General features: G+C 46.9%; 6 protein-coding genes across 6 annotated transcripts; 4 read left to right on the top strand and 2 right to left on the bottom strand.

Moving 5' to 3' along the window:
• Positions 1 to 2,927: 2,927 nt before the first annotated feature.
• Positions 2,928 to 3,326, bottom strand: BKA55DRAFT_524321 (uncharacterized protein; the record flags this gene model as incomplete). Its single annotated transcript, XM_046188714.1, has 1 exon — positions 2,928 to 3,326. The coding sequence occupies one exon, from the start codon at positions 3,324 to 3,326 to the stop codon at positions 2,928 to 2,930; it is 399 nt and encodes a 132-aa protein (XP_046043551.1).
• Positions 3,327 to 4,277: 951 nt separating this feature from the next.
• Positions 4,278 to 5,606, bottom strand: BKA55DRAFT_581149 (uncharacterized protein). Its single transcript, XM_046194027.1, has 3 exons — positions 5,348 to 5,606; positions 4,751 to 5,299; positions 4,278 to 4,694 (listed from the first exon to the last, which is right to left on the bottom strand). Exons 1-3 carry the CDS (start codon positions 5,447 to 5,449, stop codon positions 4,590 to 4,592), a joined length of 756 nt encoding a protein of 251 aa, XP_046043550.1. The 5' UTR covers positions 5,450 to 5,606; the 3' UTR covers positions 4,278 to 4,589.
• Positions 5,607 to 5,750: 144 nt separating this feature from the next.
• Positions 5,751 to 8,144, top strand: BKA55DRAFT_581146 (nucleoside phosphorylase domain-containing protein). Its single transcript, XM_046194026.1, has 2 exons — positions 5,751 to 6,018; positions 6,070 to 8,144. The coding sequence occupies exons 1-2, from the start codon at positions 5,853 to 5,855 to the stop codon at positions 8,034 to 8,036; spliced, it is 2,133 nt and encodes a 710-aa protein (XP_046043549.1). The 5' UTR covers positions 5,751 to 5,852; the 3' UTR covers positions 8,037 to 8,144.
• Positions 8,145 to 8,356: 212 nt separating this feature from the next.
• Positions 8,357 to 11,372, top strand: BKA55DRAFT_581145 (uncharacterized protein). The gene is made up of 11 exons (XM_046194025.1): positions 8,357 to 8,547; positions 8,607 to 9,367; positions 9,418 to 9,786; positions 9,838 to 10,045; positions 10,102 to 10,282; positions 10,338 to 10,373; positions 10,422 to 10,500; positions 10,554 to 10,596; positions 10,653 to 10,730; positions 10,786 to 10,815; positions 10,866 to 11,372. The coding sequence occupies exons 1-11, from the start codon at positions 8,388 to 8,390 to the stop codon at positions 11,330 to 11,332; spliced, it is 2,412 nt and encodes an 803-aa protein (XP_046043548.1). The 5' UTR covers positions 8,357 to 8,387; the 3' UTR covers positions 11,333 to 11,372.
• A 1,384-nt stretch (positions 11,373 to 12,756) lies between these two features.
• Positions 12,757 to 15,074, top strand: BKA55DRAFT_695842 (nucleoside phosphorylase domain-containing protein; the record flags this gene model as incomplete). The annotated part of the gene is made up of 4 exons (XM_046200208.1): positions 12,757 to 13,080; positions 13,135 to 13,734; positions 13,798 to 14,618; positions 14,669 to 15,074. The coding sequence occupies 4 exons, from the start codon at positions 12,757 to 12,759 to the stop codon at positions 15,072 to 15,074; spliced, it is 2,151 nt and encodes a 716-aa protein (XP_046043547.1).
• A 972-nt stretch (positions 15,075 to 16,046) lies between these two features.
• Positions 16,047 to 16,319, top strand: BKA55DRAFT_477278 (ankyrin repeat-containing domain protein; the record flags this gene model as incomplete). Its single annotated transcript, XM_046186173.1, has 1 exon — positions 16,047 to 16,319. A coding segment is annotated over one exon (273 nt), but the record flags the coding sequence as incomplete, so codon positions are not given.
• Between the last annotated feature and the right edge of the window lie 818 nt (positions 16,320 to 17,137).

The following is a 17,137-nucleotide window of genomic DNA, read 5'->3' as shown; positions in this document are numbered from 1 at the left end:
GCGCTAGTCAAAGCCATCGGGGTCAGCTAAAATTGTCATTTCGAATTCGCGGTCAGCAGGCTAGCCAGTTTGGGTCTTAGTGCATTGTGCTCTGTCCAACCAAAATTTAGCGGTCACTCGCTAACGCCTTTCGATTTTCACGGCCAGTTTACCAGACCAGGCAGCAACAGCAATATGCAATACGGCAATATTACCTTCTGCATCCAGCCACCAACGCAGATTCTTGGGCAGATAACCAATCCGGGGGCCTTCAGAGGTGATTATCCGCTGGGCCTGGAAGAAGATCTCTGGTTTATACCGCTCTATTTTCTCCTACTCTAAATGGTCTAACCTCTTTGAAATATTAAGTGGCAGACCAGTTTATGGCCACCATTCAGCATTAATTAGTATAACGCTCAGTTCTTATGGATAAGTAATCGGCCCTATCCCAGCTGCAAGGCGGATACAGGTCTGAATCCAATGGAAAACACATATAATAAAACCACGCTAATGAAGACAGGGACCTGAATCCATTGCCCCCAACGGATACAGGTCGCCATTATGAAAAGTTGGAAAAAATAACATTTAAGGTAATGCATCAATTTGCAATTACCAGGACATATCGCATTTTGGTTTTAAGCCACAGAAACCAAGTATTGCGATGTTGCGATTAGTTTGAAATTCAGTTGATTGCATTCAGCGTCGTTGAAAGTGGATAGCAATTGGCGAATTATTTTCCCCAAGTTGGTCCGTGCATTCCCGTTTAGTCAATGATAAGTAAGAGAACAAGGGAAAATAAGCACAGAATAGTTATAAAGTAAGAGAATTCTAAAGGGCACCTAAGTAATAGTAATAAATATAATAATATATTATATTAAAAATATTACAGGCTATTAACCCTACTAGTGTTCCCTGTATTACTTAGTATGGCCTAATTTATTAATAATTAATCTTCTTAATTACTATAAAGGACCCTATAATTTACTATAAGATAACCCTCTGATTTAATATATTAACTATTTAGTCTGTGAGGCAACCTCCCTACTCAAGAATGTAGACCAGAAATGCGCCGCATTTCCACTTCTGCACCAATCAGAATCTCCATTTTCTTACACCGAATTTCCCCTATGGAAATGCGCCGCATTTCCATCTGGGCCTGTAAACCGAGAACGCGAAATGCGCCGCGTTTCTTCCATGAAGGCCCGTGCCAACCATGTAGACGACGGCGCTCTTAGACTTCACAGCGTGTAGTAATTTCCGTTGTGTCGATTAGGAGGAAGGGAGCAGCGATCAAGCTCTCTCTTTGTTCTTGGCTAAATGTGACTTCATAGAGGGTATCCTATCCTCTTGGTGCCTTCTCAACTTTATCAATATGACAGGCGTCGTCACGGAGCAACGACGCTTCTACTTCAAGGATGGCTTCAGGGCCGCTTGCGACTGCGCCGCGAAGTGTTTATAGGAACCCAATAAGTGCACGAACTGGGTGTGGAAGCATACCATGCATGAAATTCGCCCTTAGGGGCGAATTATAGGAAACACAAATAAAACACATCAATAATGCCCTTAGGAGCTAAAATCTTAGGGTAGCTAGGCCTAGATGTATAAGTAGAGCTAATATGTATCATTTCTATACTCGCATTCATTTCAACAGTTACTATATTTATAATATGCACTTCATAATATATAAGGCAATTCGAGAAAGGCCACAGAAGCTTATAATAACTCTCACAATACTTTTCGAGGCTAAGTTGCTTCGAAAGTCTGCTAATAGTGAGCATATCCGAGTGGACTCCAACGGCAGTTGTTCTACTCTAGCCCATCACTGTGGTATCCGAGGTGCCGAGCTCCTCAAATTCACCTCGCAGCTTGGCTTACATGCTTCCCAGGAAGAACGGGATCACATCTATTACTCAGATAGCAACTATGTATTAGTAGTCATATACACATTCGTGCTTCTAGAAAAGCGTAAATCCAGGTCTAACTCATTGCTAACATCCAGGTATCTATATAACGCCCCCATTTGATCGAAAATCATCATTGAACATTAACACGCCTTAGGCACACACATTCATCCGTGGACCTCCCCAACTGCCCAATCACCAAGTCCCAGTTTCAGTAGTCGAGACAGATCAGTAGACCCATCTGATCGAATGCCAAATTCCTCAACATCGCTCAGTATGTCATCAATGTAGTCGCCCGCGGCAGAAAGGTGCAGGATATGCGCGATAGCACGATGAACGGCAAGGAATCGAGACGACGGTGGATCAATGCTTTTGTCCTCAGTAAGGAAAAGGGTTCGAGTAACTGGGACATCTTCTGCAAGACCAGGTGGTAGAAATGTGCCTATACGATATGAATGCGGTGTATCTCCGACAGGCTCAAAATAGACACGAAAGTCACCAAAAGACACGTGATGACTTAGAGTCAGCGTTAGAGCATTAGACGGACGATCAATGTCGATTCCCTCGATCAAGTGGGCAACACCACTGTCAAACATATTAAGTATCGCCAGTGCCGCTACTTTTGAAGAGTTCTATCGCAGAGTCAGCGGGAGCAAGATTGTGGGGTTCAGAATTCTTACCAGCTCTTTAGAAGAGTTGAGCTGAGTGAGAGAGTGCGGAAGAATGTGTGCGACCTCCAGATAGTCGAACCTTTGCCCAGGATCAGCCAAGGGAACGCCGTCTTGGTCAACAGCCTTACTTCCGCCATGTTGCTGGAAGCGCTTCAGAGCTTCAGCTCTGTCGAACTTGCGTGAAATAACACAGCGATACCGATCTCGTATGAGGCAGGCACCTCTGAGGCTGGCTAGACGCTCTGGCGTCCCAGAAAAGACATGGTCCTGGCGTTGGGTTTTCATGACAGCTGAGTGAGATGCTGGTGTTGGTTGTGGTGTCTTTTTGGTTGATGCTTTGACTGCTGAGGTGTTAGTGATAGGCCAAGACGTCGGTTTAAAGTGGAACCATACGCGGGAGAAAGAAGTTGTCGACCAGATAGTCGGCGAATTCATACAAGTGGGTCTTCAGTTCGCCTCGGTACGTGGCATCTTCAAAGTCGATATCCTCTTCAGATGAAATTGATAGTTTCAAAAACTCAAAAACAGCGATCAAAACATTATCTTTGGACACTTGATTGGTGGAATATTCGTAAGTGAAGCGAACAAGCTTCACTCTATCGTATTGGTCTTGACCTCGTTTAATGTCATTACCATCAAAATGCTTGATGACTTGATAAAACCGACGAATAGCGGAGGCGCGATGAGACTCAGACAAGGGTTCTCGCGATGAGAAGTCTATGATACCCTCTAGAGACGATTGATGACGATGAAGTGGAAGAGCGGGCGGCACCATCGTGTCAAGCACTTTGGGTGATGATGTTGAGTTTTCTTTGTTTCAATTCATGTTGTTGCGATCGCAAAAAGCGGGGTGACTTCGGAAAGTCTCGGATCAACGATGAACCGCGCCGTTGACGCTAAGCTTACCCACTTCAGCAGGCGGTGGAAATGATAAGCCGGCAGAATTTCTTATCGGATGTTAATGCTCACCACCTCGGTCACTGGGTGACATCGATAAAAGGTTTGTTCACTTCAATGCAAGACCCTAGTAGTCAATAACAATAGGGACTCTAGTAGAGTTCTTTTAAACACCCCACTTTACAGGGGGTAGAGTTCCTTTAACCGACAGGCGTAGAGTTCATTTTCGTCACCGCCAATCATAACCTCCTAATTATATTACGTAATAAGCCCGACTACGCGGGGTCCAATAGATGGACGAGTCCGTACACTCACAGGGGCACTGATAGGTGGGTGCCTGGACGCCCATTTATCCTTGGGCGCCTCCTTTAAGGGTACAATATGATTGGCTCAACGCATCCTGCATGTTGACAAATAATCTCCACATCATCGACCAAAAAGGTTTCCAGAATCAGTACATTGCCACTAACAATTAAGAAACGTTTGCAGCAATATTACACTGTTACTATATATCGAAGCTTGCTATTCTAATTAAACATCTACAATCAGAAAATAACTCCAGCTCTTTTCAGTTGGGTTACATAAGGGTTTCGAGTGAGGAATCGTTATGCGTCTATGCGATTCTCAAGCTTCTCGACGGAGGCCGAAGAAATTCGTCGCTAGAGCGGCAATAAGAAAAATACCATACCTCGAGGAGTTCAGGATTATTTAATCCCTTTCCTAATTGATATAGGCCGTAGCTTGTCGTTTTCCCTCTCATTTTTTAGATTAAGTCTATCGGTCTAATTCATAATAGTCGTAAAGACCTCCTGTAAAGTAATTGTTGTGATATATGTACCATCGTGTCCCTATGGGCCCCCGCGCTCCGCGCTGGTATTACTAAGCTGATCCAGCTCTTAGTGGAGCATGCTGAAACAGTTGGCACTCGGATCTCTGACGACCATATTCCCAATGGTCTTGTCCCTATACCGTTTGACCACAAAAGCTCCTTGGTGCGACGCCTGTACGCTGAGCTATAAGCCCTTAAACGGTAATATTAAGTCTATTAGGTATTTAAAGACTTATATAATAAGTGGTAATAATAACAGACTATACCTAGTTAAGTCTTCCTGCAAGTTATTAATATACTAATCTTCCTCGCTTATTGGGATCCATCTTCGCTATGCAGGAACGAGTCAAAGTCAAAGTCGTTGAGCACGTCACCCGAGTTGAGGGGTTTAGCCAACTCCATGCCGCCTCCATCAAACTGTATATATTTGTATTAGTAAAAATGTAGAAGCCTAATGCGAGGTTGAAGTTTACCAAAGGAGCGAAAGAAGGGTCCAAACTTTCCACTGTCGCTGGACTAGCATTGGACTGAGAAGCAGCTGACCTTCGAGTTTGAAGATGTCTCTGATGTTTTCTTCCAAAGCCCGCAAATAGTTGAGAACGACGAGACTCCTCGCCTCCTGTGTGATCTTGCGAAATAGTATAGTGTGCCGTAGCTAAAGAAGTAGTCGACATTTCTTGAAAGCTGATACGATCCCCAATATTTGATAATATGCCACTGCGCCGGCTCCTTCCAATTGGCTCGATACGTGAAGGTGAAGCATGATGTCGACGAAGGACGTCAATTCTCTTGGGAGCCCTGGGGTTGAAATGGTTTGGCCGTAATGAAGATGCACTCATGATTGTAGCTGCATTACGCGAATCTGAGTGTGGTACATTATCCTTACCTGAAGGATCATCTGATGAACCCTTTGCCCCGTATGATAAGATAGGAGTAGGTTGTGGCAATGGTATAGGTTGCGGAAACGGTGGTTGAGACGGTGTCGACAGAAGCGGGGCGGCATCGTTGCTGTTGGGCCAAGACTAATTGTAATTAGTATCAGAAGAAGAACCAAGACAGGCGTTACTTACATGACTGGAACTTGGAGGTCCACTGGACTGAGGGTGACTCCGTGGCTCTACCATGCGAGGGCGTTGGCCCAGGGTACCAGTTTGTTGGTGCGGGGCGGCCATCTATAGTGACGACAAAGCCGAGAGTTAAATGTGCTAGCTGGAGGTACTGTGACTTTTATATAGCGTGAGTGTGTACACCAGATTGTCCTTCGGCTTTGTTGTGAGAGGTCTGCTTCGATATATTCATTCAGGGCTATGCATGGGTTGAGAGATAAACGGGAAATTTCTAAATCCTTTGCAACGAGAACAAAAACACTTTTATTGGATGTCAGATGAGACATGTGACTAAGCCTTAAGTAAGTACGTACTACCAAGCGCTTCAGAGCATGTCCAATCGTAGAGCAAGTGCTGCTCCAAGCTGAAAAGTCACAGCCTGATTTGTGTCTGATGACGTGTCAATTTTCAAACCGATCTTTGGCTCGCCCAGCGAGTTTTTAATTTACAACTTCACGAAGACCTAAAAATGGATACAAAAGTACGCGTACTTCTAAAAGAAATTGAAAGACAGCTGGAAATCACCCTGAAAACGCCAGAGCACAATCATGGGTCCGCCAATTCTGGGGTGACCACGCCTCAGATGTCTCAGAGGTACCGCAGTGAGCTCGAACAGTTATGTGAATATCTGTCTGGTTTGTGCTATTTGGATCCTCTCCGGCAAGATACTTACTTATATCTCACAGGATCGATTGCTGTGCAACTGTCACTACCATCAGATTCGCCACCTGCCATACAATTATGTCTCTGGGGCATACCAGCATTCTGCAGGAGTCCTTCAAAAGTCCTGGACCCTATAGACCTCAAACAAGAATGCTTGCAAATTCAAGGTGCTTGCGGCTTCACGGGCCAAGTAATTCATACCAATGATATCTGGGACAGCCAACAACTTCATGACTGGGCGGCGGAAAAGCGTTCCTCCTTGCTGATGATTCAAGGTACTTACGGATCGGTCCAACGTCTTAAGCGATTTTCTGCCGAATTGTATGAATATATCAACGGAAAACAACCAATAGTCGCCATATTTCAGTGTCCATCTTCATCCGACTTTTTTGATAGCTTTGGTGAACAGGAACTTTTGCGACAACTTGCACTGCAAGCTTTGCAGAGAGTTCCAGTTGCTCCACCGTTTTTCTTCTTGGCCGAGATGCTTCCAAAGTTCTTGAAAGCTTCGACATGTAAAGATTGGTTCAGTATACTCGAGAACATATTTGAAGCTTTCCCCACCTTGATTGTTATGGTAGTGGTCAGTGTTTTGGGCGAAGCAGCTGAGAATGCCAAAGCCTGGCCTGGATACTTCGAAAAGACGATAGCGCAACTACAAGAGAGCTCTTCGACATGCCTGCGGGTTTTGCTTATTGCAACCAGTCCTTTATGGTCGACATCAGACGCTTCGCCACTTTTGTTAGTTGGCCCAGCGCCCAGTACGGACCCAGATTGTAACATGAGCGGCATATTCGACGTACCACGCGAGCACAATCTGCCTATCTACTTACCGGTTCGTAACCAAGGTGGTCCAGAAGCAGTTCAACCATTGGAATCAGGGCAAGGAGAAACAATTCAAAATGAAGTAGTGCCAGGCATGCCCCCACAAGAGACGTACAAGGAAGCAAGGCCAAACTCAAACCGGCTGACATCCACTCCAATCAACCCACCCCGAATCGAAATCGCAATTCTTTGCGCACTGCCACTCGAAGCCGACGCTGTCGAGACACTTTTCGACACGCAGTGGTCCGGCGGGTATAACCGCTCTAGTGGAGATAAAAATACTTATTCTCTTGGCGTTATCGGCCGCCACGGTATCGCGCTTGTTCATATGCCCGGCATGGGTATATGCTATGCAGCTATTGTAGCTGCGTACTGCAGTGCGACATTTCCCAACATCTCCTTAGCGTTGGTGGTAGGGATTTGTGGCGGTGTCCCATTTACTCAGGATGGAGCAGAGATATTACTTGGAGACGTTGCTATCAGCGAAGGATTAGTTCGCTATGACTTCGGTAGACAATATCCGGAAGGCTTTGTGAGGAAGAACAGCGTTTCAGAGAGTGCAAGGAAACCACCACCTGAGATTCTGGGGTATTTGGCGAAATTAAAAGGAGCCAGTGCTCGCAAGAGACTCCGGGAAAGGACAGCTTCACACTTAGCCACACTGAAACGGGAAGACAAGGCCGTGGCAACCTATCCTGGCATCGAGAATGACATCCTTTTCGAGTCTGAGTATCGACACAGGCATCAGGGCTCATTATGCGGTATTTGTGGCTCCTCTACAGGCTTGATTTGCGAACAGGCCCGGTCATCAAACTGTAAAGAACTGATGTGTGACAATCAGAGGTCAATACCTCGCCGGCGACAACAAGAGGCACAGGACAAACCAAGCCACCACAAACAACCCTATCCGGCTGTGCACATTGGGAAGTTTGCATCTGGAGATAAAGTTATGAAGTCTGGAGAGGACCGTGATAGGATTGCTTGCAGTGAAGGCATAATAGCCTTTGAGATGGAGGGTGCGGGAGCATGGGATACTGTGCCCTGCGTAATTATCAAAGGCATTTGCGATTATTCTGATAGCCATAAAGACAAGCGGTGGCAAGAATATGCCGCTATCACGGCCGCAGCTTGTACCAAAGCCTTTCTAGAGGGTTGGCGACAGTAGCCTTTATTACCAGGATTTAATATGGAATTTAATTAACCTTCGTCGTGTGTAGGCTCGACTCCTTAAGCTTACTCGATTTGAATATTTGTGACCATCGCACTACTGACCTTAATTTGCAATGAATCTTGTCAGCAAAGAGTTACAATATTGTACTCCACTTTGGCAACTTGATAGGTTGCAAAACGAGGCAACTGAACTGTTACAGCCAATCGATTACAGTGCTGGGTGCCTAATCATCGCGCACATGATACGAAAGTGCAGATTGGGTATCCACTGCGGCTGAAAAGCGCTGCCAGAATCTGACAATGGTAATTTTCCTTCTTCATCCACAATTTTCTTACCCCAGTTGTCATGCGTCCCAGGGTTATATCCAGGACCCAATATAAAGGCCAAGCCTTTACCACTTCTATGAATACAGCTACTGGGAACTTCCAAGACTTGGTCAGCGCGGCCCAAAATGACTGTCCCACTGAACCTACAACAGAATGCGATACTGGTGAAGATGACTATGGTTAGTCTCTACTGTTATCCTTCGAAGAGTCACGCAATTCTTATCTAATTGGAAACTAGAGGACCAACTCCGAGAATCTCAGACTCGTCGCCGACCACCCATGATGGTGGATTGGCGTCGCAAGATTTGTAATTTTCTCAACATGTCTGGCTCCTGCACCGACGACGAGATCATGGAAGAACTTGAAGCCAAAGACGATCTTTTGAGAGAGTCTGAGTCCCTGAAACGAAAGGCGTCCGATAAACAGGGACCACCGAGGGTCCAGGTGATCAATAAAATTGAATGCAGGACCGAAAACACATACCGTATCTACCTAGATGAGCCTTGGCTTGTTGAAAATGGGCCTTATCAAGCGCATTTGCGTTGCAGCAGATCGATTGAGAATTTGGAACTATATTTGGAGAGAAACAAGGACATCATATGCCTTGCGTATCGTAACTACGTTTGCTGCGGATCAACACCACCTATTCGAAACCCTGCCCACTTGGATTTGCTTTCTAGTGAGTGGGTTGAAATTGTTGCGGGGGAACTGGAATCGGCTTGGAGTAGTCTTCTCAACAACGACCCTGCTCGAGAACTTCAGGAAATGCTTGATCCTGGCGGGGATCATCTCGTTCAAGAAACTCGACATCCATACCTTTGGTGGTTTCATAACCGCGAAAATATCGAGACATGGAAGAAACGGCTCAGTCAAGAGGCTCAAGACCAAATCGAAGCTTTTCAATCTTATTTAAGAACCACTCTTGGCGATGAGTGGGACACTGTGGATGCTATGCTGCGTAAAGGCAAAATCACTGCCAAGTATTTGGGGTATATCTTTGTAAGACCTTCCTTCCTTCATCCAAGCTTGACATGTCTAATCGGGAACAGATACCGGGGCAAATAGTTATCGAGGAACCAACGGGACCTTCCATTACCCAATGGAAGGCATATACTACAACTAGCTGGCTTAATATACTCACGCCACTTGCAACTGGATGCACAATGGAGGTGGAAATTTCCGCCAAGCATTGGGCTTTTGATGGCAACTTCCAACAAGTCAATACTTCTCTCACTATTTCACGCCTACCGTCTATGACGGAGGAGTTTTCGATCAATGCTATGACAGTTTTTCCGATGGAATACTGCGACAATGATATCGTGGACAGTCTCAGAAGACGTGGGCAGATGTTTTGGAAGTGTCGGCGTCGCAAATACGTATGTGCTCGAGATGCCCCTCAGGATTATCAATACAATACAGTAAGTCTTCGTATACCCCGCGCTTGCGGCCGATTTCTGATGATAGCATAGAGTTCCAGTTCCCGATTTATGATCGATATCGCGACATATAACCAGATGCACCCGCCTGCCAACAACCGACCTGCGCCAACCCCATTACAGGATGAACTTGGGCCTCATGTGATGGCTCAAGATGATCCACTGCCTGACCTGGGTGACGAGTTCTATATGTGCCTTCCTACAACTGTTTATGGGTTCAACATGCAGAAGAAGGACTGGGGTATGTGATAATTGACATGATATGATCTATAAGATGCTGACATAAGGTACTCTTAGTCAAGTTGGAAGTGGAATTACTTCAAGAGGTAACTTGGAACGAGGAGGCTTTTGATTTACTAGTAATGGAACGCGAGACAAAGGAACTGGTACAAGCAGTAGTAACAAACCACCTGGACGAGGACCGGGATACAGACGTCATCCACGGGAAGGGAAATGGGCTCTTTATACTACTCCATGGGTCAGAACTTGAATCCGAAACATTAAACTCGCCCAGACGCTGACTGCAGAAATAGAGGCCCCGGTACCGGAAAAACACTTACTGCTGAAAGGTATTAATAAACTCTTAGGACATTAACTGTTTACTAACAAGTGTTAAGTGTTGCTGAAATCGCAAAGAAACCCCTCTACAGAGTAACGTGTGGCGACGTGGGCACCAAAGCTGAAGAAGTAGAGAGTGTATGAAGCGATACATGTGTGAACTCAACGTTACAATATGCTAACGTTCATAGTACCTTGAAGTTGTGTGCCTCCTTGGAAAGACATGGGGATGCGGTACATACGGCATGATTCTAGTTGAATATACCTACATTCAGCTGACTTGGATCTAGTGGTGTTACTTGACGAAGCAGACGTGTTCCTAGAACAGCGTAAGCTTGACAGTCTTGATCGCAACGCCTTAGTATCAGGTAAGAATACTAAAGGGCCATATGTAAAGCATATCATACTTACCAGATTGCCTAGTCTTCCTTAGAGTTCTAGAGTACTATGACGGTATATTCTCAGATCCGCATTTAGAACATTTGACTAACTTAGACACCAAGGTATCATGATTCTTACTAGCAACAGAGTAGGTATTTTTGACGAGGCGTTTAAATCCCGGATCCAGTTGAGTTTACGTTACAACAACTTGGAGAGAGACCAAAGACGCCAGATCTGGGAAAATTTTATCAACCGGCTCGAGAAGCTCGAATTTCAGCGCACAACGCAGGGTTGCGAGCAATCATCTGACGTCTTGCTCCGTAAGCCTCAGATTATTCCGAGAGTCGGTGTGGATATAAAGAGCATGCGAGATCGACTGGAAGACTTAGCAGCCGCTCCGCTTAACGGCCGCGAAATCCGTAACATGATTTCAACGGCAAGACAGCTGGCTGTTTTTCGTGGTGAGAAACTGGCATATCACCATCTAGATGCCGTCATTGCAGAAGCACATAAGTTTGAAAAGTACATCAGGAGTGTTCATGATGGATTCTCGTCGGATCAGATGAAAAAAGAGCAGAGAGAACGATAGTTTAATATATGCATTTGCTGTTTTCTAATGTCATATTGTGAGAGTCTTCGCTGGAGTATTTTTTGTTGTCGGTGTAAGTTTATTCCCCTCATTCTCTACGCGATTCACCCCGTGTCAAATTTGTGCTGATAGTTTACTGTCAGTGGGGATCGATCGAGTCGAACGGAATCCTCCAGAAATTCATCTTTCTACAGTCAGAGCAGCGTTTCATCCAGCGCAATGAGCCAATTCTTCGGGTCCGCCGACGCAAAGTCTTTTTCTACATCGCATTGCAGTTTATAGCTAGTAGCAGCAGAGTTCTGGCGCCAGCCCTACTCTTCTATTCCTAATTGTCGAGTGCCCCAAATTGTCGCGTACCCCTAATTAAGCATGTAGACAAGAAATGCGCCGCATTTCTACTTTTGCACCAATCAAAACCTCCATATTCTTACCCCGAATTTCTCCCCTGGAAATGCGCCGCATTTCCGTCTCGGCCTGTAAACCGAGAACACGAAACGCGCCGCGTTTCTTCCACGAAGGCCCGTGCCAACCTTGTAGGAGACCGCTCTCTTAGACATCGCGGCTTGTAGTAATTTCCGTTATGTCGATTAGGAAGAAGCAGCAATCAAGCTCTCTCTTTGTGTCTTTGCCTAAATGCGGCTCTTTAGAGAGTATCTAGTCCTCTTAGTGCCTTCGCAACTTTATCAATATGACAGGCCTAGTCTTCTATTCTTAGTTGTCGTTGTTGAAGCAACAACGGGTTGATTGTGTTGTTAGTTCTAAGTTACATATGTCTGAAAGGAGCACCTCCTTACATAGTATCCACATCCCAGCCACTAGAAGATCGGACCACCTTCGCCGCAGTGTCTCAACAGTCGTGGACCCCAAACTGTCGCCTACCCCCTGTTCATTCTCATCTATACTTATATCTCCCACCTATTCCCATGCATCGATTTCCATAGCGACTACAATCGCTACTCTACGCGTCAGTAACACGTCTGAACGCATGCCACATAAAGGCTCTTACGCTGCTCAAAAGCAAGGATCAGGGTATGCTGGTAGGTCATCCTGATTGCAACAAGCAACATTGAGTGCGGCGCTTTAGTGCTGCAGCCCCTGCAGGTTGGGCTTCAGCCCTCGTATTCGGCCGTTAAATAAAGAGGCTATGGTGTTGGCATGGACGCCTATCGCCAATCACGCGTGGAAGATGCTCAGCTTGCAGCTACGCTACGAAGAAAGGCGTCTAATTTACGCCACCCCCTCAACCATGCAGCCTGGTGAGAGCCTGCTCTTCAGCGTACTGAAAATTTCTGTCACTTTGTCTCTGGTTCACTTTTTGATCATTTTGCATCCTACGTCTCCGGTCTCAGAACTATTGCTTATCATATGGTCGAACAATTTACCTTAATCAGTACCTTACTTTCTCCGGGATCATATCACAAATCATGGCGAACCCCCAGGACTACACAGTTGGCTGGATCTGCGCCCTCACCACCGAGTTTGTCGCTGCCCAGGCTTTCCTCGACGAAGAACATGAGGGCCCTCTAGAAGTGGCCCAGAACGATAACAACAATTATGCTTTGGGCAGGATCAGAAGTCATAATATTGTGATTGCCGTCTTGCCCGACAGGGAGTACGGTACGGCCGTTGCCGCGACCGTAGCAAGAGACATGCTTCACAGCTTCCCGAATATCCGCATCGGACTCCTAGTCGGTATTGGCGGTGGTGCGCCAGGTCCAAATCATGACATACGTCTCGGCGACATTGTGGTCAGCAGCCGTGATGGCGGAAAAGGCGGGGTGTTCTAATATGATTTTGGCAAGACAATCCAGAATCATTCTTTCCAAAAAACACAGGTTTTAGACCAACCGCCGATGGTGCTGCGGACGGCAGTTAGCGCCCTCAAGGCTAAGTACGAGTTAAGGGGCCACCGGCTTAATGAGGACGTGGACATGGCATTGCAGAACATCAAAATGCGAAAGAAGTACTCCCGCCCACCTGCGAGTAGCGACAGACTGTACCGATCCAACATTACACACCCTTTAAACTCGTCTGAATGCTGTAGTATGGTGTGCGGCGACGACTTATCCCATATAGTGGTCCGGGCCGAACGGGACGAAGACGACGACTACCCAGCCATCCACTACGGACTAATCGCCAGTGCCAATCAACTGATGAAGGATGCGCTTATGCGGGACAAGTTGTCGGCGGAAAAGGGTGTCTTCTGCTTTGAAACGGAAGCGGCAGGGCTGATGAACCACTTTCCCTGTCTAGTGATTCGCGGGATATGCGACTACTCGGATACACACAAGAACAAGGAGTGGCAAGGATATGCATCAATGGCGGCTGCTGCATACACGAAAGATCTTCTCTGCCGAATTCCTCCGAACAAGGTCGAGGCTGAAAAGAGGATTTGCGATATTGTTTCTAGTGGTTAGTCTCAGCCTCCAGTCGAAGTGGTAGCGAAGTGCTAATAATAAATGTAGTTCTTGACACTATCCAGAACTGAAGTAAAGGTCGAAACGATAAGCTCCAAGTTGGACAGAAATGAAGACCTTGAGATCCTCAACTGGTTCACACCAATTAACTACGGCCCTCAGCAGAGCGACTATATTAATAGACGACAACCAGGAACTGGCCAGTGGTTTCTGGACTCGGCGCAACTCAAAGCATGGGTGGAGACCCAGGGACAGACGCTATTCTGTCCAGGAATTCCCGGAGCGGGAAAGACAATACTGACATCCATCGTGATCGAGGAGCTCACCACTCACTTCCAGAATAGCGAGAGCAATGGCGTCGCGTACCTTTATTGCAACTTCAACCGGCAAGACGAGCAGAAGACCGAAGATCTCCTTGCAAGTCTATTGAAGCAGCTTGCTCAAGACCGGTCTTCTCTACCAGACAACGTAAGATACCTCTACGAGAAGCACAGAGCCAGAGGGACAAGACTATCATTCGACGAAATATGGAGGGCTCTCCAGTCTGTCACCGCTCTGTATTCGCGGGTCTTCATCGTCATCGACGCACTTGACGAATGCCAAACAACCGGCGACTTCCGAGAAAAATTCCTGTCCAAGGTTCTCGATCTCCCGGCCAAATGTGGAGCAAACCTCTTTGCGACTTCGAGGTTCATTCCGGAGATTATGGAGAAATTCGACGGCAGCATATCATTGGAGATACGTGCCAGTAAACAAGACATGCGGAGATATGTGGAAGGCCACATGTCACAACTGCAATCCTGTGTCAGACGCAGTCCAGACCTCCAAGAGGAAATTAAGACCAAGATTGTCAACTCAGTAGATGGGATGTACGTTCCCAGTTCATATTTGGGAGGCGCCCTCGTTGACCAACGCATAGGTTTCTCTTAGCACAGATATACCTCGGCTCACTTGACGACAAGCAAACTCCAAAGGCTATCAAAACCGCACTGAAGCAGTTCGAGAAACAAAGCCCAGGTTCAGACGAGGATAGGGAGCCTGACGTATTGGCCCAGGCATATACACAGGCAATGGGGAGAATCAATGACCACAAACCAGGTTTACAGAACCTTGCTAAGAAAGTTTTGTCCTGGATCACTTGGGCAAAGAGGCCATTGACTACGTCAGAACTTCAGCACGCCCTTGCTGTGGAGGCCGGTAAGTCTGAACTTGATGAAGACAACATTCCGCAGATTGAAGACTTGGTCTCGGTGTGTGCTGGATTGGTCACGGTCGACAAAGAGAGCGGTATCATCCGGTTGGTTCACTATACGACACAGGAATAATTCGAGCGAATGCAGAAAAATTGGTTTCTAAATGCAGAACGCGACATCGCAAAGTTTAAGAGCGATCTTCGTCAATCGAGCGAAGAGCCTAAGGAGCGTCTGCGGTCAAATCAGCTCTACAGCTACGCCGCACACAACCTATTCCCTCACGCGGAAGCAACCATTGCATCAACCTGTTTGGCATACCTATTATTCGATGACTTCAAGCAGGGGCCATGCGACAGCCAGGGTTCCATCGAGTGCCGGATCGAAACCTACCCTTTCCTTTCATATGCAGCAAGCTATTGGTGCCTGCACGCGCGAATGTCAGAGAGCGACCCGAACGTGCGGGATATCATCTTTGAATTCTTTAAATCTCGTGGCGCAATGGCAACAACACACCAGATAAATCGTTTCGCGATGGGATACCGTGAGGAGTACTACGACTTTGACGAGTCTCTTAGCGTAGGCCCTCTCTATTTTTCTAGCTGCTTCGGTCTCGAAAAGGCTCTCAACAAGTTGCTTGATTTAGGTATCTGCCATGTAAATAGACCCACGAAGATGGGGTCAACACCACTTATAGGTGCAGCTGCCATGGGTCACGTCTCCATAGTCAGAATGCTGCTGCAGCGAGGTGCCGACCCATACTTAAAGAACTGGTATGGTAATGCTCTGGCGTGCGCAGCGGAGGCAGGAAAGTCAGATGTTATATCCGAGCTCGTGCACCACGGCATGAGTCCAAACGGCACCAGAGATGGCGATCGAATGCCAATTAACTGCACAATGGACAACGACCACGCCTCCGCCCTCGAAACATTGGTCCTACTTGGGGCTGACATCAGCACTGCCGACGTATATGGGTTGCCATTCTTTCACCGCGCCGCCTACGAGGGCTGCGATAAAATTGTTGAGTTAATGTTACGACGACGCTTGGCAGATGTAGAAAGCAAGTCTTCTTATGCTCGAACGGCGCTGTCGTATGCCGCCGAAGTAGGGCACGAGGCTACCGTTAAACAGCTCCTCGACAAGGGCGCCGACACCGAGTCAAGAGATAACTATGGCCGGACGCCATTATCGTGGGCCGTCACTGGAGGACATGAGGCTATCGTCAAACTGCTGCTTAAGATAGGTGCCGAGGCCAAGTCAAAGGATAACAGGGGTTGGATGCCGCTGTCCTGGGCTTCCGTACAGGGGCACGACGCCGTTGTGCAGCTGCTACTAGAGAATGGCGCCGACACCGAGACGGAGGAACGGATGGCCAAACGCCACTGTCATTGGCCGCCGAGAACGGGCACGAGGCAGTCGTCAGGCTGCTGCTCCAGAAGAGCGCCAGTGTCGAGGTGAAGTTTTAAGCTTAGTTCGGATTTTTAAAAACTGTTTGAAATTTGCAATTTAACGTGTAAAACTAAGTGACCGGCGAAGTTACATCATTATTCCAGCTCCAAATTCAAGTGAAAAAGGACTTTGACGCGTCTTGATTGGGCTATTACCCCTAGTCCTACACACACACACACACACACACAAGTCTATTACGCCCGGTAGGCCACTGCCCAGAGGGCTCTATGAGCTAAAAATACATGCAGCTCGCTATTTGTTGCCTTGATCTCGCCAAGCCCTTGCAGTTCTTTTCTTGTTCTTTCCAGCCTGATTATCGCTTGTCTCCTTGATCCCTGTAGTTGTTAGTAGTAGCAAGTCAACTTGAAGCCCAATTCCTCTAAGTGTTCAGTTTCCTATCTTCGGCGGCTGAAGCGATGCCTGCTTCTGGTTGCATGGGGCAGTCGTTAGTAGGTATAAGTTTATGGCCGATGAGTTAGTGGTGTTGTGGTTGTCATCTCTGTTCCAGGTGACCTGTGGCGATTGCGAACCTGATTGTGGCTCGTACTGCTTCCATGTTCGGTGTCTATTTTTGTCTATCTAATGCAGCTTTGCCCCCTAAATAAAAGGAGAGGTTGCCGCGCTTTTCCTCTACGCATTAAAGCATCATTTCCTTGCGCTGTGCCATCCATTTTACACATCGGAAGAGGAAGTGCTCTACCGTTTCTTTTGCTTGCCTGCATAGGCATTCGTCAGTCACTGCTGCTCCA

The sequence above is a fragment of the Fusarium redolens genome (assembly GCF_020744475.1).
Source record: "Fusarium redolens strain MPI-CAGE-AT-0023 chromosome Unknown BKA55scaffold_20, whole genome shotgun sequence".
Taxonomy (NCBI): Eukaryota; Fungi; Ascomycota; class Sordariomycetes; order Hypocreales; family Nectriaceae; genus Fusarium; species Fusarium redolens.
The sequence above is the reverse complement of the archived record's forward strand: the minus strand, read 5'-3'. Positions and strand labels throughout refer to the sequence as shown.

Excerpts from the sequence above, each read along its gene's own strand:
- BKA55DRAFT_581149 (XM_046194027.1), bottom strand. The coding sequence starts at position 5,449 with ATGGCCGCCCCGCACCAACAAACTGGTACCCTGGGCCAACGCCCTCGC. Across the intron at positions 5,300-5,347 it reads GACCTCCAAGTTCCAGTCAT|TCTTGGCCCAACAGCAACGA; the intron begins GTAAGTAACGCC and ends AATTACAATTAG. Across the intron at positions 4,695-4,750 it reads ACCCTTCTTTCGCTCCTTTG|TTTGATGGAGGCGGCATGGA; the intron begins GTAAACTTCAAC and ends AAATATATACAG.
- BKA55DRAFT_581146 (XM_046194026.1), top strand. The coding sequence starts at position 5,853 with ATGGATACAAAAGTACGCGTACTTCTAAAAGAAATTGAAAGACAGCTG. Across the intron at positions 6,019-6,069 it reads GTTATGTGAATATCTGTCTG|GATCGATTGCTGTGCAACTG; the intron begins GTTTGTGCTATT and ends TATATCTCACAG.
- BKA55DRAFT_581145 (XM_046194025.1), top strand. The coding sequence starts at position 8,388 with ATGCGTCCCAGGGTTATATCCAGGACCCAATATAAAGGCCAAGCCTTT. Across the intron at positions 10,046-10,101 it reads CATGCAGAAGAAGGACTGGG|TCAAGTTGGAAGTGGAATTA; the intron begins GTATGTGATAAT and ends AGGTACTCTTAG. Across the intron at positions 10,731-10,785 it reads TCGCAACGCCTTAGTATCAG|TCTTCCTTAGAGTTCTAGAG; the intron begins GTAAGAATACTA and ends CAGATTGCCTAG.